We start from the raw sequence: 16,486 nt of genomic DNA, 5'->3' as shown, positions 1-16,486 counted from the left end.
CCCAAATTTTAAGTGACATTATATTTGAGAGAAGCATAAATATTTCCAATAAATACTCCTTTTCCTAAAAATTTTGCTATACACTATGTCCAAGGGTACATGCTTTCCACTTTGCAAAGTAGGAAATTCTTTCTCTATAACTTGGTGGAAATGTGTGCCATTTTTCATCTTTTCATTTATACAGAAATCAGCAATTTTAATTAATAAAATAACAAATATAATGTACAGCCAATATTTTATTCAAGATATTCTGTCTGTAGCTGATAGATTATAAAAATTTTTAGCAATAGGATATATTTTCTGATATTGGAGTTGGAGAAAAGTTGTCTTCTACCTAGAAAGTTGTCCAGGTTGACTGAGTGTTGTCTTAGATTAGGGTCTTAGAATGAATTATACCAGGCCAGTAGGAACTGGCTCTGGGTAAATAAGAAATGTCATTAACCTTTTTGATGGAATTTTATTTTTTTTAAATATTTTTTTTTAATTTTTTTTAACGTTTATTTAATTTTGAGATGGACAGAGACAGAGCGTGAACGGGGGAGGGTCAGAGAGAAGGAGACACAGAATCTGAAACAGGCTCCAGGCTCTGAGCTGTCAGCACAGAGCCTGACGCGGGGCTCGAACTCACGGACCGTGAGATCATGACCTGAGCCAAAGTCAGCCGCTTAACCGACTGAGCCACCCAGGCGCCCCAATGGAATTTTAAGAGTAAAAAGCAAAGTCACTGTCACCAGCTGTATTAATTACTAAGATCTGTAACTCTAAACCCATCTTACTCCAGAAAAAGTATATATAAATTAAGCGGATTTGAATTTACTCTGAATGACAAAATAAAGCAACATGAAAAATATTCTAATTGCACAGTATCAAGAAGCATGAAACCCATGCAAGAAGTTGTAGGGGAACAGATGCCGTGCTGGCTAGTGCAATAGAAAGTCTACTATCAGCTGGTATTACAAAATACAGCGTAAAAACAAGTTATTTTCTTTTTGTGGGCATTGTATCACTCAATAAATGAGCTGACTTGGGAATTTATTTGGAACTAAATTCAATCCTCAACACTCGTTCTCTGTGATATTCAGCAACAAGGGACTGTAACTTAAACAGCAAACTCTTTTACCTCTAGACCATGTGTGAGTTACTTTTTAAAAAATATTAAAATTCAGTGATCCCAGGATTCTACATTTTATGAGTCAAACGTACGTCTTAAGTATAACTCACGGTTATAGCAAAAAGGTGCTCAATATTTCGTATGATTTGTCATTAACCGAAGTTAATAAGAACCACTCCCAAAGATTAATTAGGAAGTCCACATCACTTCTGTGAGGCAGGAAAGAAAGACAGTATTACACCCAGAGCTGAATGGGTGTGTTTAGAAGGCGAGAGAACCCGCAGAATTCTGCTAACTGCCTAGAATTAGCAGCAGTGTCTACGTTCACACCTGGCTCTGTTCTTTATCCTCTGTTCTCTTCTATTAGAACAGCTTCTGCTCAAATGAGAAGAGCCAAAGAAAGGCAAGCATTCCGCTTAATGGTGACTGAATTTTGGATAAAACTTGACAGTCAAATTGAAACACAAATCAAGCCCAGATTCAGTTGGCTTCCAACCTTCTGCTATGTGTCCTGTATTCATGGTAAAGGTCAAAGGTATCTCATCTCAGGTGTATAACCCAAGGGTATTTATTTCTTCACCTATAACTTTGCCTCACTGGACTTTAGACCCCTGTTTATTCAACACGCAGCAATGCGAACATACACTGTCAACGTAAGAGGCGATAGGAGGGTGACTCACATGGTAAAGACGTCAAGTGTGTCTCCAGCAGTTCTTGCCATCTCAAAGTAGGTTTGCAGGATGTTGACAGTTCCAGAGAGCGCTTCATGACCACAGCCACAGAAGAGGGCAACCCCAGCGTAGAGCAGGATGGTGGCAATCAGAGAGGCATAGGGAATGCCTCCCAGGCATTTAATACAGCACTCAAAACACCCTGCAGAAGACCGACGGGAAAATGTTAGAAATTTATATTTTTTTCTTCATCTAATTAAAAAAAAAGTCAGCATTATGGGAATGTATATTTGCATTTAAAGATGACATCAGGTCAACACACACATCCAGTCCTAGGCTGCCCTGGGGGCTATAAAAATCAGGTTTCTTAATTATATGCCCATCCTCCACAAATAAGAGAATATTTACTGCCATTGTTCTATCCCCCAGACCAACAGATGCCCTTCCTTCCCAACTCAGACTTCCCACAATCTTCACAACGTGCATACCTATCATTCTACCTTCACTTTATTGCTGTCAGTTTCACATGCTTGAGTTTTTATTTCAATGACATTTACTCTAAGGAACTCCCTGTAGCTGTGTTTTTAAAATAGTGAGTCAAAACCTATTCAATGTGAACCCAATTTAGTGAACTTCAACCAGAAATTTTGAGAAGTTTGAGAGAATAGACTAGAGACTATCTGAGAACATTGCATGTAGCAAGGCAAATTACATTAGAATCTTTTGAGTTAAGAGAGTAGTGTACGTTAGCTTTGTAGTGACTCAAATGCAGAACCCAGTTCTTGGCTGTGGTGCATGACTGAAAGCAATGAGAAAGATACGGGCACAGGAGAAAAGAGAGACGAGGATGGGTAAAATCTTGACTCTATCACTTTATGTTTTTCAGTAGGTTTATTCTTTTCATTTCATCATTTGTAAAAGGGTGACAGAATTTCCCTCAAATCATTCTTGTGAGCATTAAGTAGGTAATCACACTACTGGGTATTTACTCAAAGGATATGAAAACACTAATTCAAGAAGATATCTATGCACCCCCGTGTTTATGGCGGTATTTATTTACAACAGCCAAATTACAGAAGCAGCCCAAGTGTCCATCGACAGATGAACGGTTAAAGAAGACGTGGTGTGGATATGTATATACGTGTGTGTGTGTGTGTGTGTAATGAAATATTACTCAGCCATAAAAAAGAATGAAATCTTGCCATTTGCAATGACATGGATGGAGCCAGAGTGTATTACGCTAAGCAAAATATAAGACAATCAGAGAAAGACACATACCGTGTCTTGATTTCATTCATATGTGGAATGTAAGAAATAAAACAAATGGGCGCACCCAGCTGGCTCAGTGAGGAAAGCGTATGACTCTTGATCTCAGGGTGATGAATTTTAGCCCCGCATTGGGTGTAGAGTTTACTTAAAAATAAAATCTTAGAAACAGAAGCAAATGAACAAAGGGAAAAAAGGAGACACACCAAAAAACAGACTCTTTACTATAGAGAACAGATGGTTACCAGAGGGGAGGTGGGTGGGGGGATGGGTAAAGTAGGTGATGGGGATTAAACAGTACACTTGTGAGCACTGAGTAACGTACAGAGTTGTTCAAGCACCCCATTGTACACCCGAAACTAATATAACATTGTAGGTTAAATACATTGGAATTACAATGAAATACAATTTAGAAGTGAGCTAATAAAAAAATAAAATAAAAGTGCATCAATACATAAAATAGTGCATGACAAACAGTAGCTACTCAATAAATATCATATCTACCATTGCTAGACACACCTTTAACTATATTGAGATGAACTATGATTGTGTTGTAATGTGGTTTTCAAAAACACGTTGACTACAGTAATCACTTCTGTTTTTTAAAGTTTTGTCATGTTAGGCTTTTGAAAGATAACTTTTTGTTTAAGACATCAGGCTGTTAGTATCAAAAATAACTATGAGAATTTGCTAGGTATCTTCTAAGAGATTAACTAGAATGCCTACGTGTGTATGTTTTGCAATAAGACATATTGATGAGGTACTTTGCACCAGTTGCTGGTGAGAAAGGAAACACAAAGGGCTACCAGGCCCAGAGCAACTCCTACGATGATCTCAGTTTCCCCTCCATCTACCTGTGCCCCTCCCTCCCCCTACCCCCATTCCAGAGATTTCCTCCTACTCTTCTCCTTTTGGAAATTCTTGATCCAATCTCCTTTTGTAATGCCGAAGCCTCTCAAAAACTCTCCATATAACTGACTCTTCCTTTCTGCAGAAGCAAATAAAAAATGAGATTGGAAAATGGACTGTTATTTATTGTACTTAAGTCATAGGAAGATCTGCGTGCACCTTATCTAGAATGTATATGTGTTTATAGTTAACATATGATTCATGCAATAATTGTAAGCTTCCTGTGTGAAGTAACTCTACATTTAGAGAGTGGTCTAGACGGCTAATTTGAACACTGATCATTGGAACTGGCCTTCTTGAGAGAATTATGGCTCACCTCTTCTGCCCCAGAGGCAAATAAAAAGAAATCAGAACACCTCTGCACTTTCAAAGCAATTGTTATTTACAGAAAATCATTTCCTAAACCTTACTCCACACACACACACACACACACACACACACACACACACACACACACACATGTGCGTGCGCACACACAGAATGTGGGGAAGCAGAAAACGGTAGAACAGATTGACACTTCATACGATGGGAAGCGATTTCACTAGCAGATGGATGAGACCACAGTGTGTAGCCCCTGAATGTCACTGAATACAGTCTTGAGTGGAGATTAACAGGAGAGCAGAAAAATCTTTGAACTACTCTCTGTCTCTCCATGTTGTAAAATCTTCACCTTATTGATTATGTAAAGATAAAGGAAAACAAGAAACAAAATCAGTACCAACCCAAAGAGGAGTTACCCCTTATCTTGGGAAGCGCCCCAAACACTCCCATGATTTCAAACCCCATTGTGATTTCTCCCTACTACTGTTCTTGAAGAATTTGATATAGGTATGCGGGCCTTCCTCTGCAGTCAGAGCTGTCAAAATCAGATTAATGTAATGTAGTCAACAAAACCCTTCGGAATAGAAGTCTAAAGAGAAAGAAAGAGTCCGAACATCAAATTCACAGATAGGAATTATCTTTGCTGGGTCCTCCTAAAGCTTTTAACAAAGCAAAAATAAAATCAGAATGAGGTCCAGGGACAAATGAAGAGGTAAGCCTATAGACGGTCACTAAAATGCCACTGACGACTTTTGATTAATTTTGTTCATCTGAATTCTAATTCAGAGTCAGTTTCTACTTCTTTTACATTTTCTCAGTTGTGGTTTAGCAGTTACCAGTTACCTAGACTGTATAAGTTCAGGAGGTGGGGGGGGGGGGTTGTTAGTGTCACGGTCTATAGGATTAATTACATACAGCTTTAATTGAGCAGTGCCTTCTAAATTTCGACAAACATGAGAAAAATTTCAATACTGCGTTAAACCCAAATTGACGACCCTGAGTTCAACGGCATTTCTGAATGAGTTTAAGGTCTCCAAATCGAACGGATTTTTTTTTTCCTCCCTGTTGAAATGCGGCCATTTAAATCCCTCAGAATTCCATCATCCCTACTGACAAATCCAGGTTTCTCTAAACCTCCCTCACTGCCACGTTAGGCTCGCCTCCTTCAATTTAAGTCCCAATCCTCTGCAAGAGTTTTACTCAAAATAAGAAACAGTAAGAATCTTATCATGCACATTTTGCACTTGGGATGGTCTAGATCCTAACTGCCCCCGCCCTGCCATGGGGCCCGAGTTGCCTGTTGGATTTAAAAGAAGACTCTCCGAACTCCCGTCGGGGGAAGCAGAGCATCACTTCAGCCTTCTCTCCAGCTGCCAGAATCCCACAGAGCTGCTGGCAGGAGAGCATCTCTCCACCCACGGTGAGAAGGAGCCTTGGCAGAGCAGCAGAATCACCATGGCAACCGTGCTCTGGGGCCCGGGACGTGCTCCCAACAATCATCCTTTAAGGCTGAGGCTTCTGCTGCCTCCCACCACCACGTTTTCACTGCCCCTCAAACGAGAAATCACTCCATTTAGTGATGATCGGTGAGAGCGTCATACGCGGAGGGCCGGCACGGGAGAAAAATAACATTTCTTGAGAAAATCTCTATAAAGACAATAAAGATGAAATTTGCACAGCAAACGCTTTCAGTACAAGCTGTGAGGAGAACAGGGCCACCGACTCTCAAACAGAGCCGATGGTTCTAATGCTGAACGTGGAATTTACACGCCGTCCGGTAGATACTACCAGTACACGCACAGAAGCACTTCTCACACCTACCCGGTTGCTGGCTGTATTTTCTCAAATTAACACTACGCCTTTAATCTCATATGAAAAAATACATTGAAGGAATGACTGGACTTCCTTTTCAATACTCGGAAACATTAGCATCTGTCCAATATCTAGTGGGGTTATACACGGACTTGCCCTGATATAAAAATTCAAAGAAGACAGAAGCTCCGGACATAGTCCACATTTTTTTTTAGAAGGATGAGATCTACGAGTACTTTACTTCCATTTAAACACTGTGAAATAAACACAAGCCTTTGCCACTGCTCTTTCCACAAAGTGCACCGAGATAAGTCAAGGGGAAAGAACGTAAGCCAACAAGACAAAGAGCCTGGAAGAAAGGCGTCTGGGGAAGGGAGGCCAGCACAGTGGTGGATTCCGGAAAAGAGGTTAACAAATGATATGGGCAATTATTCATCGATAAATATTTCCTAATGAGTTGATGTGTTCTCTACTGAGCTGTGATGTCACCTTGGTCACTACCACGTACCCAGAGAGGCCTGGGCTTGTTTGGGGGCTGTCTGTTGTGCTCCATCAGTGTCCTGGTCTGTCCCTGGGCCAATATCACACTGCCTTACAATATGTCTTGCTTTGTGGTGGAGAAAATTCCCCCAACTTGTTCATCTTCCTCATGCGGATCATGCTGTTAATGGCCCTCCCACCTTACCACGTAAATTTCAGAAACAGTTTGTCTGTTTCCACAATTTAACTAATTGGAATTCTGATTTGGTATCTATACACTGATTTTGTATCTAGAAATTTCACAAACTTCTTGTGATGATCTTCTGAATTATTTTGATTCTGTGAATTACTTTGAGTTTGTTGATGATCATACCATCTGTGAAAATTCTGAGCTTGCTTTCTTTTCATGATTTGTACCTTCTACTTATCTTCCTGTTGGCTTACTCCGTCAGGTACAATGCAAGGAGACAAGGAGAAACAATGAAAAAAAAGGGCACCTTTTCTTGTTCCTGATAATAAAGAAAACACTTGCCAGGTTTTAGCATCGAGTGTGATGTTTGCTGTTGGTTTACTGGTTAAGGAGGTCTCCTTAATTTTGAATTCCATAACATGCGTTTCCCCCATCTGTTGAAATAATTTTGTTGTTTCTCTTTATCTGCCATTTCAATAAGTTTTTCTAATTTAAACCAGCATTCCTGAGAAAAATCCAACTGAGTCATACTGTATTTTTCATACGTTGCTGAATTTGTCATGCTAACATTTTGTTCAATACTTTTGCATTTATCAATTCACTCCACAAATAGTTCCTGGGTCCTCACCAGGTGCCAGGCAGCATGCTAACTGCCAGAGCTGTGCAAGTAAGGAAGTAAACAAGGGCCCTGCTCTCTTTCTAGAGGTGGGAGACAGACAACCAGCAAGATGCAGAAGTAACACACGAGAGGTGGTAGAAAGTGCAGACAGAAAAACCCAAACAGGGAAGGGAAGTAGGGAACAGTGGAATAATGATCTCAGTTTTTTTCAGGAAAGGAATAACCAAGGTGACATTTTTAAAAAGACACAAAGGAGGGAAAAGAGCAGTCCCAGAGGGTTGGTGGGAGAAGAGGGTTTCAAACAGGAAAAGGAAATGCTAATGTCCTGAGGTAGGTGTGTGACTAGAGTCTCTAAGGAAAATTTAGGAAGCCATTGATGGTAAAATAGGTTGAAGCTGAAACAAAGGAATATAAAATGAGGCTAAAAACGTAATGGGTGAGGGTGGGGACATCTATGTTCATGAATGTGACTGACATCTAATTGTTGCTTTCTTGTTTTGGAATCAAGTTTATACTAGTCTTGTACAGTGATCTCCTTCTGTCCCTTGGGGCTGTGGGGTTGTTTGTGTCAGGTTTAGCTGAACAACAAATATTTGGTAGAACCAGCTAGTAAAACCATTCAGGCCACTTGTGTACTTTGGGGGAAGAATTTTAACTACTAATCTAATTTGCTAATATTTATAGAACTAATCAAGATTTCTATTTTTTTAAATCTGTTTACTAAGTTGAATTTTTATATATTTTTACATTTAATATAAGATTTAAAATTTATGATGAAGTTGTATGTAATTTTGTTTTATAGTATTTTTTAAAAATTTCTAATGTTTATTTATGAGAGAGAGAGAGAGCACAAGCAGCAGAGAGGCAGAGAGAAAGGGAGACAAAGAATCCGAAGCAGGCTCCAGGCTCTGAGCTGTCAGCACAGAGCCCAACACAGGGCTCAAACTCATGAACTGGGAGATCGTGACCTGAGCCGAAGTCAGGCGCTTAACCAACTGAGCCACACAGGCACCCATTTTATAGTATTTTTAACTTATTTATCATCTGTTCATGTTTCCTTTTGTTTTCTCAGATGATTTCAATATCCTTCCTTTCTTCATTTCTCTACCCCTCTACTTTTCCATCACTCCTCTGCCTCCCCACCTTTGTCTCTTTTCCTTTTTCTCTCTTTCTCTATTTTTTTAAATTTTTAAAAATGTTTTATTTATTTTTGAGAGAGAGAGACAGAGACAGAGACAGAGACAGAGCTCGAGAAGGGACAGGCAGAGACAGAGGGAGACACAGAATCTGAAGCAGGTTCCAGGCTCTGAGCTGTCAGCATAGAACCCGATGCAGGGCTCAAACACACGAACCATCAGATCATGACCTGAGCCGAAGTCAGACGCTTAACCAACTGAGCCACCCAGGCGCCCCTCTCTATTTTTTAAGTGAATTAATTTATTTTGAGAGGGGAAGGGCAGAGAGACAGAGGGAAAGAAAGAATCCCAAGCAGGCTCCATGCTGTCAGCTCCGAGCTCTACTTGGGGCTCGATCTCTCAAACTGAGATCACGACCTGAGCTGAAATCAAGAGTCACACCTCAAATGACTGAGCTACCCAGTTGCCCTTCTTTCTCTGTTCTTAAAGTCCACCAGTCAGGATAGCCTATGTTTTATGTTCCATGTTTGCTACATTAAAAAATAAAGATAAGGGGCGCCTGGGTGGCGCAGTCGGTTGGGCGTCCAACTTCAGCCAGGTCACGATCTCGCGGTCCGTGAGTTCGAGCCCCGCGTCAGGCTCTGGGCTGATGGCTCAGAGCCTGGAGCCTGTTTCCGATTCTGTGTCTCCCTCTCTCTCTGCCCCTCCCCCGTTCATGCTCTGTCTCTCTCTGTCCCAAAAAATAAATAAATGTTGAAAAAAAAAAAAAAAATTAAAAAAAAAAAAAAAAAAAAATAAAGATAAAAAAAAACCAGTTTTAATGATTTCAAATATCACATTTTATCTTTCATTCAGGTTATAATATTTCTATCCCAGTTTAGTGCTGGGGTTCTCCGCCTACTATAGCTTGAGTTCAGAAACTCAGGCTGAAAAAAAGGAGACATCGTCTTGAACCCTGCCAGTCATACCCTCAGAATAAAAAACATCAGGAAAGTCTCACTTGACAATTAAATATTCTGAGCTACAGGTGAGAGATGCCACTTCTACTCGAGTCCAAAGGCCAGAAAGAACCATCATGCCTCCCTCTCAGTCACAAAGAGCAATTCTATGTTTCCACAAGACACAGTGTCCTAAATACTTAGCAAATAGTACTAATAACTATCATAATAAAATTCTAATGTTTCTTAATATTACTAGGCTTTTTACATAACCCATTTTGCATGAGTATTTCATGTTTCATTAATTTCTGTTTTTAACTTATTTCTTTGATTTTACTTTATTGGGGTATATTTTGCTGTACATTTCATAATGTCTTGAGGCGGTTGCTGACCTCATTAGTTTTTAGTCTTTCTTCTTTTCTAATAAAAAGCTAAGGATATAAAGTCCCTTCTAATTGTGAATTTCACAAGTTCTAATATGTGATCTTTTCATCATTGTTCAGTTGTAAGAATTTCCTAAAGCCTACTGTGATTTTTGACCAAAATGTATTTATATATTTGTTTTCTTTGACTTTTTTTTGTTTTAATTCCCAAATATGTGATATTTTTCTGTGTTTTGGGTTATTATGTGTTTGTATCTTAACTGCATCATTGTTAGAAAACATGAGCTACAGAATAGCAATCTTTTGGAATTTATGGTGACTTCCTTTAAATTCAATCTTAAACTTGGGTTTTTCAGTCTCAGGTAGCAGAAATTAAGGTCACAAACTCAGAGGAGAGGGGGCTTGTGGGATCAAATTTTGAGGGGACTTCCCCTCCCAACCCAGCCAAGGTAAAAGGAAGGTAATTTTTTTTTCTATCATACACAGAATTTTTGTCATGATTGCTATTAGGTTTATTTTTTGTTTTTCTTTTCTTTTCATGGCTTAGCCCTCCACCGGTGCCTTTTAGAGTCCTGGTTTTTACACTACGTATTCCAAGCTGACTCCATGCGTCGGGTGGAACTCAGGCTCAGAAGACCAATGCATACATATATATGAGTAAATATATTTTAATTACATCTATATTTTACACATGTGTATATTAAATACATATACATATTAATTCCATAATTTCAACTGTTTTACAACAGCAAAGTTTTTCATGTCATGTAGTCTATCATACTGCTGGGAGTTCACTCTTATACAGGGACAACAAAAGATCAATAGGTTTTGGAGGAATATCTCCAACTTGAAAGAAGGAAACCAAAATAAACACAAAAGAACTCAGAGAAATGAGAGACACAGCAGGCAGTTGATGAGGATTTAAAAACGGTACACTCACACACACACACACTCACGCACGCACGCGCGCGCGCGCGCACACACACACACACACACACTCCTACATTCCCCTAGGATATAAGTAAATACATTGTATTCTTGAAATAAGAGTAGATGCTAACAATAGGCAACGGCAAAAAAAAAAAAAAAAGTCAGAAGCTCTTACTAAATAAGGCAGAAGTTTACATTTTAATGAAAGGGCTAAAAGACAAAGGAGAGGAAACATATGACGCGGTAGAACAAGAACACAAAGATGGAAACTAAAGAGAAAAGATAACCAACTTAGGACATCAGATAAGGAGGTCCAAGATCCACATTCAAATATGAGGTCCACCATGAAAAGCAGAGAAAATGAAGATTAGCAAATTAGCAGACACTCAAAAACAGTTTCTAAAATTGAAGAATGTGAGTCTCCAGATTGATAGGGCTCTCCTTCCTGGGAGGATTCCCTTCGTGGCATCCTTTTATCCCCACAACTACTACTGCCCCAGAGCCGTGCCAATACCAAAGCACAGAGAGGCTGGGGTTGTGCTGTGTGGCCAAAAAAGCACTTCTAGTTACAACTACTGGGGCCATGGCCAACAAGGGTCTTAGACAAAGGCATCAACACACAAGGGAAATGTGAAGTTATCACACGGGTAAAGTTAAAGCAAATGACTTTTCAGAGGACTGTTTCTGAAAATGAGTAACAATTCAATATAGCCTTAAGATCCTTAAGTGTCTGTGGAGATGTTAGTGGCACGGAGCCAACCCGACCGTCTCTTACCCTATTATGCAAGGTAACATGTCCCTTGAATAGAAATAGTACAGTTACCATTACATCATGACTTGACTGTACTAAGTTTATTTCACAAATTCACCCCTTTTTTCTCTGGCTTGTTAGCAGCATGGGCACTGAATCACTCTATCAATATTCAGGGAATGTTTTTGAGCACATACTAGTTTTCTGCACTGAGTATACAGGAATGACATATATATACTTATGGCCTCTACTCTTTTTGAGCCTACATACTAGGAGAAATAAAGTTAGAAATTTCTAGTACTTTTTCAGAAAGGTTTCTAAAATTATTCTTTCTAAATATCTAGCACTGTGATATCCTGAGTGCCCAATTAGAGCACCCAGGATCACAGCCTGGCTTATCTGGCTTATCTAATAACATAAAAGCACAAAACTGTGCTTCTGAGGAATGCATTATACTGTAAAGTTTATAGCAGACAGACTTTATAATAGTTAACCCTTTAATTAATGATATGATCATCTCTCTATATATAGTTTTTTATTTTTAGAGAGAGAGAGTGAGTGCAAGTGGGGAAGATGAACAGAGGTAGAGAGAGAGAGAGAGAGAGAGAGAGAGAGAGAATCTTAAACAGGCTCCACACTCAGCATGGAGCCCAACATGGGGCTTGATCTCACGACGTTGGAATGACCTGAGCAGAAATCAAGAGCTGGACACTCAACCAACTGAGCTACCCAGGCGCCCCATGATCATCTATATTTTTAAAGCATTCAAGAATATAGTCCACTTAACCCCCAAATATTACTAAAATTTTAACTAACATTTAAATATATTCCTAGTCTAAACAAAATACAGAGTTAAGATAAACATTTGAATAATTCAGGGCAAATTAAGATAGCAAACTAAAATGACAGGTTTTAAATGTACATATGTTAGTCATTGCTACATACTTAACCAAATCAGTTCCTAATTCTAAAAAGAGCATCTTGAAAGAGGAAAATAATATTGGGAGATTTTCTTTATCCCCTCCTAATTTTGTGGCTGGGTACCAAAACCATCAGGGCTTTTGACAAAAATAGAGATCCTAGGATTTCCTCCCTTGACAACTCTGTATCAAATGCTTCAGTTGACTCTGACGGAACAGCATGGAGAAGCCATGTAGTACTGTATAAAATCATATTACATGCCTAACATGTTTTAAGATGAGTTAATAAACTAGATACGTATATAATACAGGGATTAAGAAGGATTTACTCTAAGAATTTTGAACAGATTATTAAAGTAAGCAGTTTATAACTCAATCACATCCATAAGGACTTTCTGAACAGTTCCAATGCATCAGAAACACTGCCAAGACTTTTAAGGTGTCAACTGTGTGCTCTCCACAGCAACGCTATGAGGGAGGTATGATCACATACAGGCAATTTTACAAATGATTATTGAGGGTCAATACTGAAAAGTACATGAAGGTCTATGTAGTGTGGGCTTTCCAGAAGAATGATATTTTTCTTTCTACCATTCGTTATTAAGGAATTTCGAGAATACTAATATTTGTGATTCAGATCGCTTTTATAAAACTGTATCACTGATTACAGAACATTTTGTACTGGTCAACATGACTTGGCAAGAATGTCTTGATTAATTAAACATATTTCCCTAAGCAGAAAAGTTAATTGCTTCAATAATGATTAGAGCCATATTCTCTCACTGTGATAAATAAGCCTGGAGGGTGAGATAGCAATCAGGTGGAGACATATTTCTCATGTGAAATCAGAGCAATCCCTGGGGGGGGGGGGGGGCGGGGAGTGGAGCACAAACTACTCTGAATTTCACACCCCTGTGAGGTTTTTGTAGCACACATCTTGTTCAGATGATGTTTGGGGATCTAGCTAAAACTCTTATCTCCCCCTGCAATGAATCGACCTATTACCATAAATATTGGCATGGCTTGTTTCCTAAAAACTTTCAAATTTGTTCAAAATGTTGCTTGTTTGTTTGTCTTTTGGGTCACCCATTGGTGCCTCATGAGCCATCCCCAAAATGTATTAGCTTAAAACAATGATATATTATAATTACTCACATTTCTCATGGGGTTACTGAACTCAAATGGACAGTTTTCATTTGGGATTATTTAAGCAATTGCAGCCAAAAGGTGGGTGGGGCTGGCAGTCATGTGAAAACTTGAGTGAACTGGATGTCCAAGATGGCTTCTTCGCTTGCTTATATGGTGCCCAGGTAGCATGCCTGAAATAACTGAGGACTCACTAGGAATATCTCATTTCGAGTGGCCTCTCCAAGTGGCTATTAGGGCTCTCTCACAGCATGGTGCGACACAATGGGAGACTTCCATCAAAGCAGTAGCTCCAAGAAAAAGAAAAAGTTTCCAATCTTCTTAAAGAATGAGCCCCAAAATGGCAGAGCACAATTTTTGCCACACCTCCTCTCAAAATCATCACCGACAGCCCAGATTCTTGGAGGTTGAAAGGTGGACTCCAGCTCTGGATGGAAGAACTGGTGAAGAGTCTACAGCCATCTTTAATTGGCCACAAGATTATCCAGTTGGAAACGGAACTCTCTACCCCAAGAGCTGCTTTGGTTTTCTCCATGATGCTCCTGAGCATAAAACATACTGTTGATCTTAGTTGTTGATTTGGTTCGTGGACTCTTCTCACCAAAATGTAAAAACGATCAGCTCAAACATTTCTGCTTTTTGCTTATTTTTATATGCCCCGTTCCTGCAATAGTATCTTCCTCATGGTGGGTGTTCAACTAATATTTCCTGAGTAAGTCAATTAATTGGAAAATCTGTCTCAACAAACAAATAGGACAGATCAAAAAAAGTCGCTTGTCTCATGCTTTCCACCATGTCTACCCTGCAGACACAAATGTCAGAATCATGAAAATCTCCTACTTTGGGATCAAGAAAGACAAATTTGGGAAAGAGATATTGGTTACAACACTATTTTTACTTTTTGGGGGGTTTCATATCTCTTGTTTTTATCAGCTTGTTTTTCTTTCCGTGTAACATGTAAACAATGTTTCTGCAGGTTTGCTGGGGAGATAATTCAAAAGCCCTCCTGTAATGGATTATCTTAATTTTGTAGAAGAAAAAACTTGGATTAAGATACTCATCATACAATAGCATACAGCTACGCACCCGGCAACGCTTACACTTGAACTAATACACTTGTCTCTAAAATTCTGCTCTGATAATTACACCATACTGAGGCTTATCAATATGACTCTCCGCCACACGAAATAAAGACACATACTTCTCCACCAAAAACAATACAGAAAAAGTTCACAGAAGATCCTGAGAGCCTCCGAATGATTAAATTCCAAACAGAAAAAGTTGACGGCATTGACAATACAAGTAGAGTCAGTGGCCCCCTTAAGCAAACAAATTTAGGAAAAGAGGATGGTATTTTTAAAAATGCATTCATCACACGTTGTTTACTGCTGTTCTATAACACTTTCTGTGATTCTGAAAATCATTTGTTAAGTAACGCTCCAAAATAATGTGGTACCTAAGACAGACTTTCTCTGAAAGGGCTTTGCCTTCCTAGATGGGTCTTTTCCTGATCTTACGTGTATCACCGACTCAAATGCTGGAGAAAATAAGTGGAAACATAAATGAAAGTAGGTCACCCTCCAGCTTAAAATCCTTCCTTGACTTTCCTTTGTGCTTCGCCACCATTACAGCGTCACACTGGCCTTACACACTGGGGTGCTGTTGGTGATCTCTCACCGCCCACCGCACGCCATCTCCACCGGCCACCTTTCCCTTCCTGAAGATGAGCCTTTGCCCTCATGCTATTCCTTCCGCTGTGACTGATCTATACTCCTTCCTTCTCACGGTCTACATCTCTTCCTTACAGGGAATCCTTTTTACGGCTCGTGAAAGAGGATCCTATTTTCAACATGAAAAAAGTCTCGTGGAAGTTGCATATCCACTAACGAAAAGGCAGAATTACTTAATCGCACCGTGACTTAAAACTCATCCATTACTCACAGGCATTTACTTCTTAAACTGTGCATTTTTCTGCACCAGTATTTACCACTTGGTCACTAATGATGAGCCTGCACAGATGGCCAACACGTGCATTCGGTGGAAGTTTGTAATATAGCACAGGAGCACCGCTGTTAGCTGTCGTATGTTAAATATAGATGAGCAATATAATTTAAAAAATTAACCATCACTCTTTAGGAGAGGCCACTTTTCCAAGAAAATGAGAAAACCTGGTGATAAAACGGATCCTGTAGGATCACTGGGGATATGCTGTTTTACATAAAAAAATAATTCATACCCATGTGAATTACACAACTTAGGATGCATGTTTTATTCTTGGCTGATAGGGTGCACCACGTGTTATTAAAAAAATTTTTTAAGTGTCCCTGCAATCACAATGGAGCCACAATAGTTGCCAAGAGTTTTCAGGGTAATAAGGCATTCTATGTTTTCAAAGAAACATTATACGTTATATAATGAAGCAATATGGCATTATGAGGCTGTGTTTTTAACATTAAAGAACATAAGGCTTTGTAAAATTGTGCCAATTAAGTATAGCAGTTTGGATTCCAGATCAAGTATCCTGATAGAGTACTATCTTTCAACCTCAAGACCAGGGCAATTTTAAGATGCTTTTTATCTTTATGACCACTGAGAAGTTTTTTATAAAGAAATTAACATCTAAAAAAGCAATATTTTCTTTATGCCATTATTTCAGATATTCTGTGGATTTTTAGAAAATAAAATTAGTGTTTATATCCAATGTAATGTTGGGGCGCTTGAGTGGTTCAGTTGGTTAAGCGTCTGACTTCAGCTCAGGTCGTGATCTTGCTGTTTGTGAGTTCAAGCTCCACGTCAGGCTCTGTGCTGACAGCTCAGAGCCTGGAGCCTGCTTCGAATTCTGTGTCTCCCTCTCTCTCTGCCCCTCCCCTGCTCACACTCTGTCACTCTCTCTCAATAGTAAA

General features: G+C 39.3%; 1 protein-coding gene across 3 annotated transcripts in view; it reads right to left on the bottom strand.

The window, feature by feature from the left end:
* Positions 1-16,486, bottom strand: part of GPM6A (glycoprotein M6A) — a 352,146-nt gene that overhangs the window by 43,577 nt on the left and 292,083 nt on the right. For all 3 annotated transcript variants that reach the window (XM_060652845.3, XM_060652843.3, XM_060652844.2), the window contains one exon: positions 1,792-1,984. In XM_060652845.3, the coding sequence (XP_060508828.1) occupies positions 1,792-1,984 (193 nt within the window). The remainder of the gene's footprint in view (positions 1-1,791; positions 1,985-16,486) is intronic.

This window comes from Panthera onca, chromosome B1, assembly GCF_046562875.1.
Source record: "Panthera onca isolate mPanOnc1 chromosome B1, mPanOnc1 haplotype 2, whole genome shotgun sequence".
NCBI classification, from domain to species: domain Eukaryota; kingdom Metazoa; phylum Chordata; class Mammalia; order Carnivora; family Felidae; genus Panthera; species Panthera onca.
The sequence above is the reverse complement of the archived record's forward strand: the minus strand, read 5'-3'. Positions and strand labels throughout refer to the sequence as shown.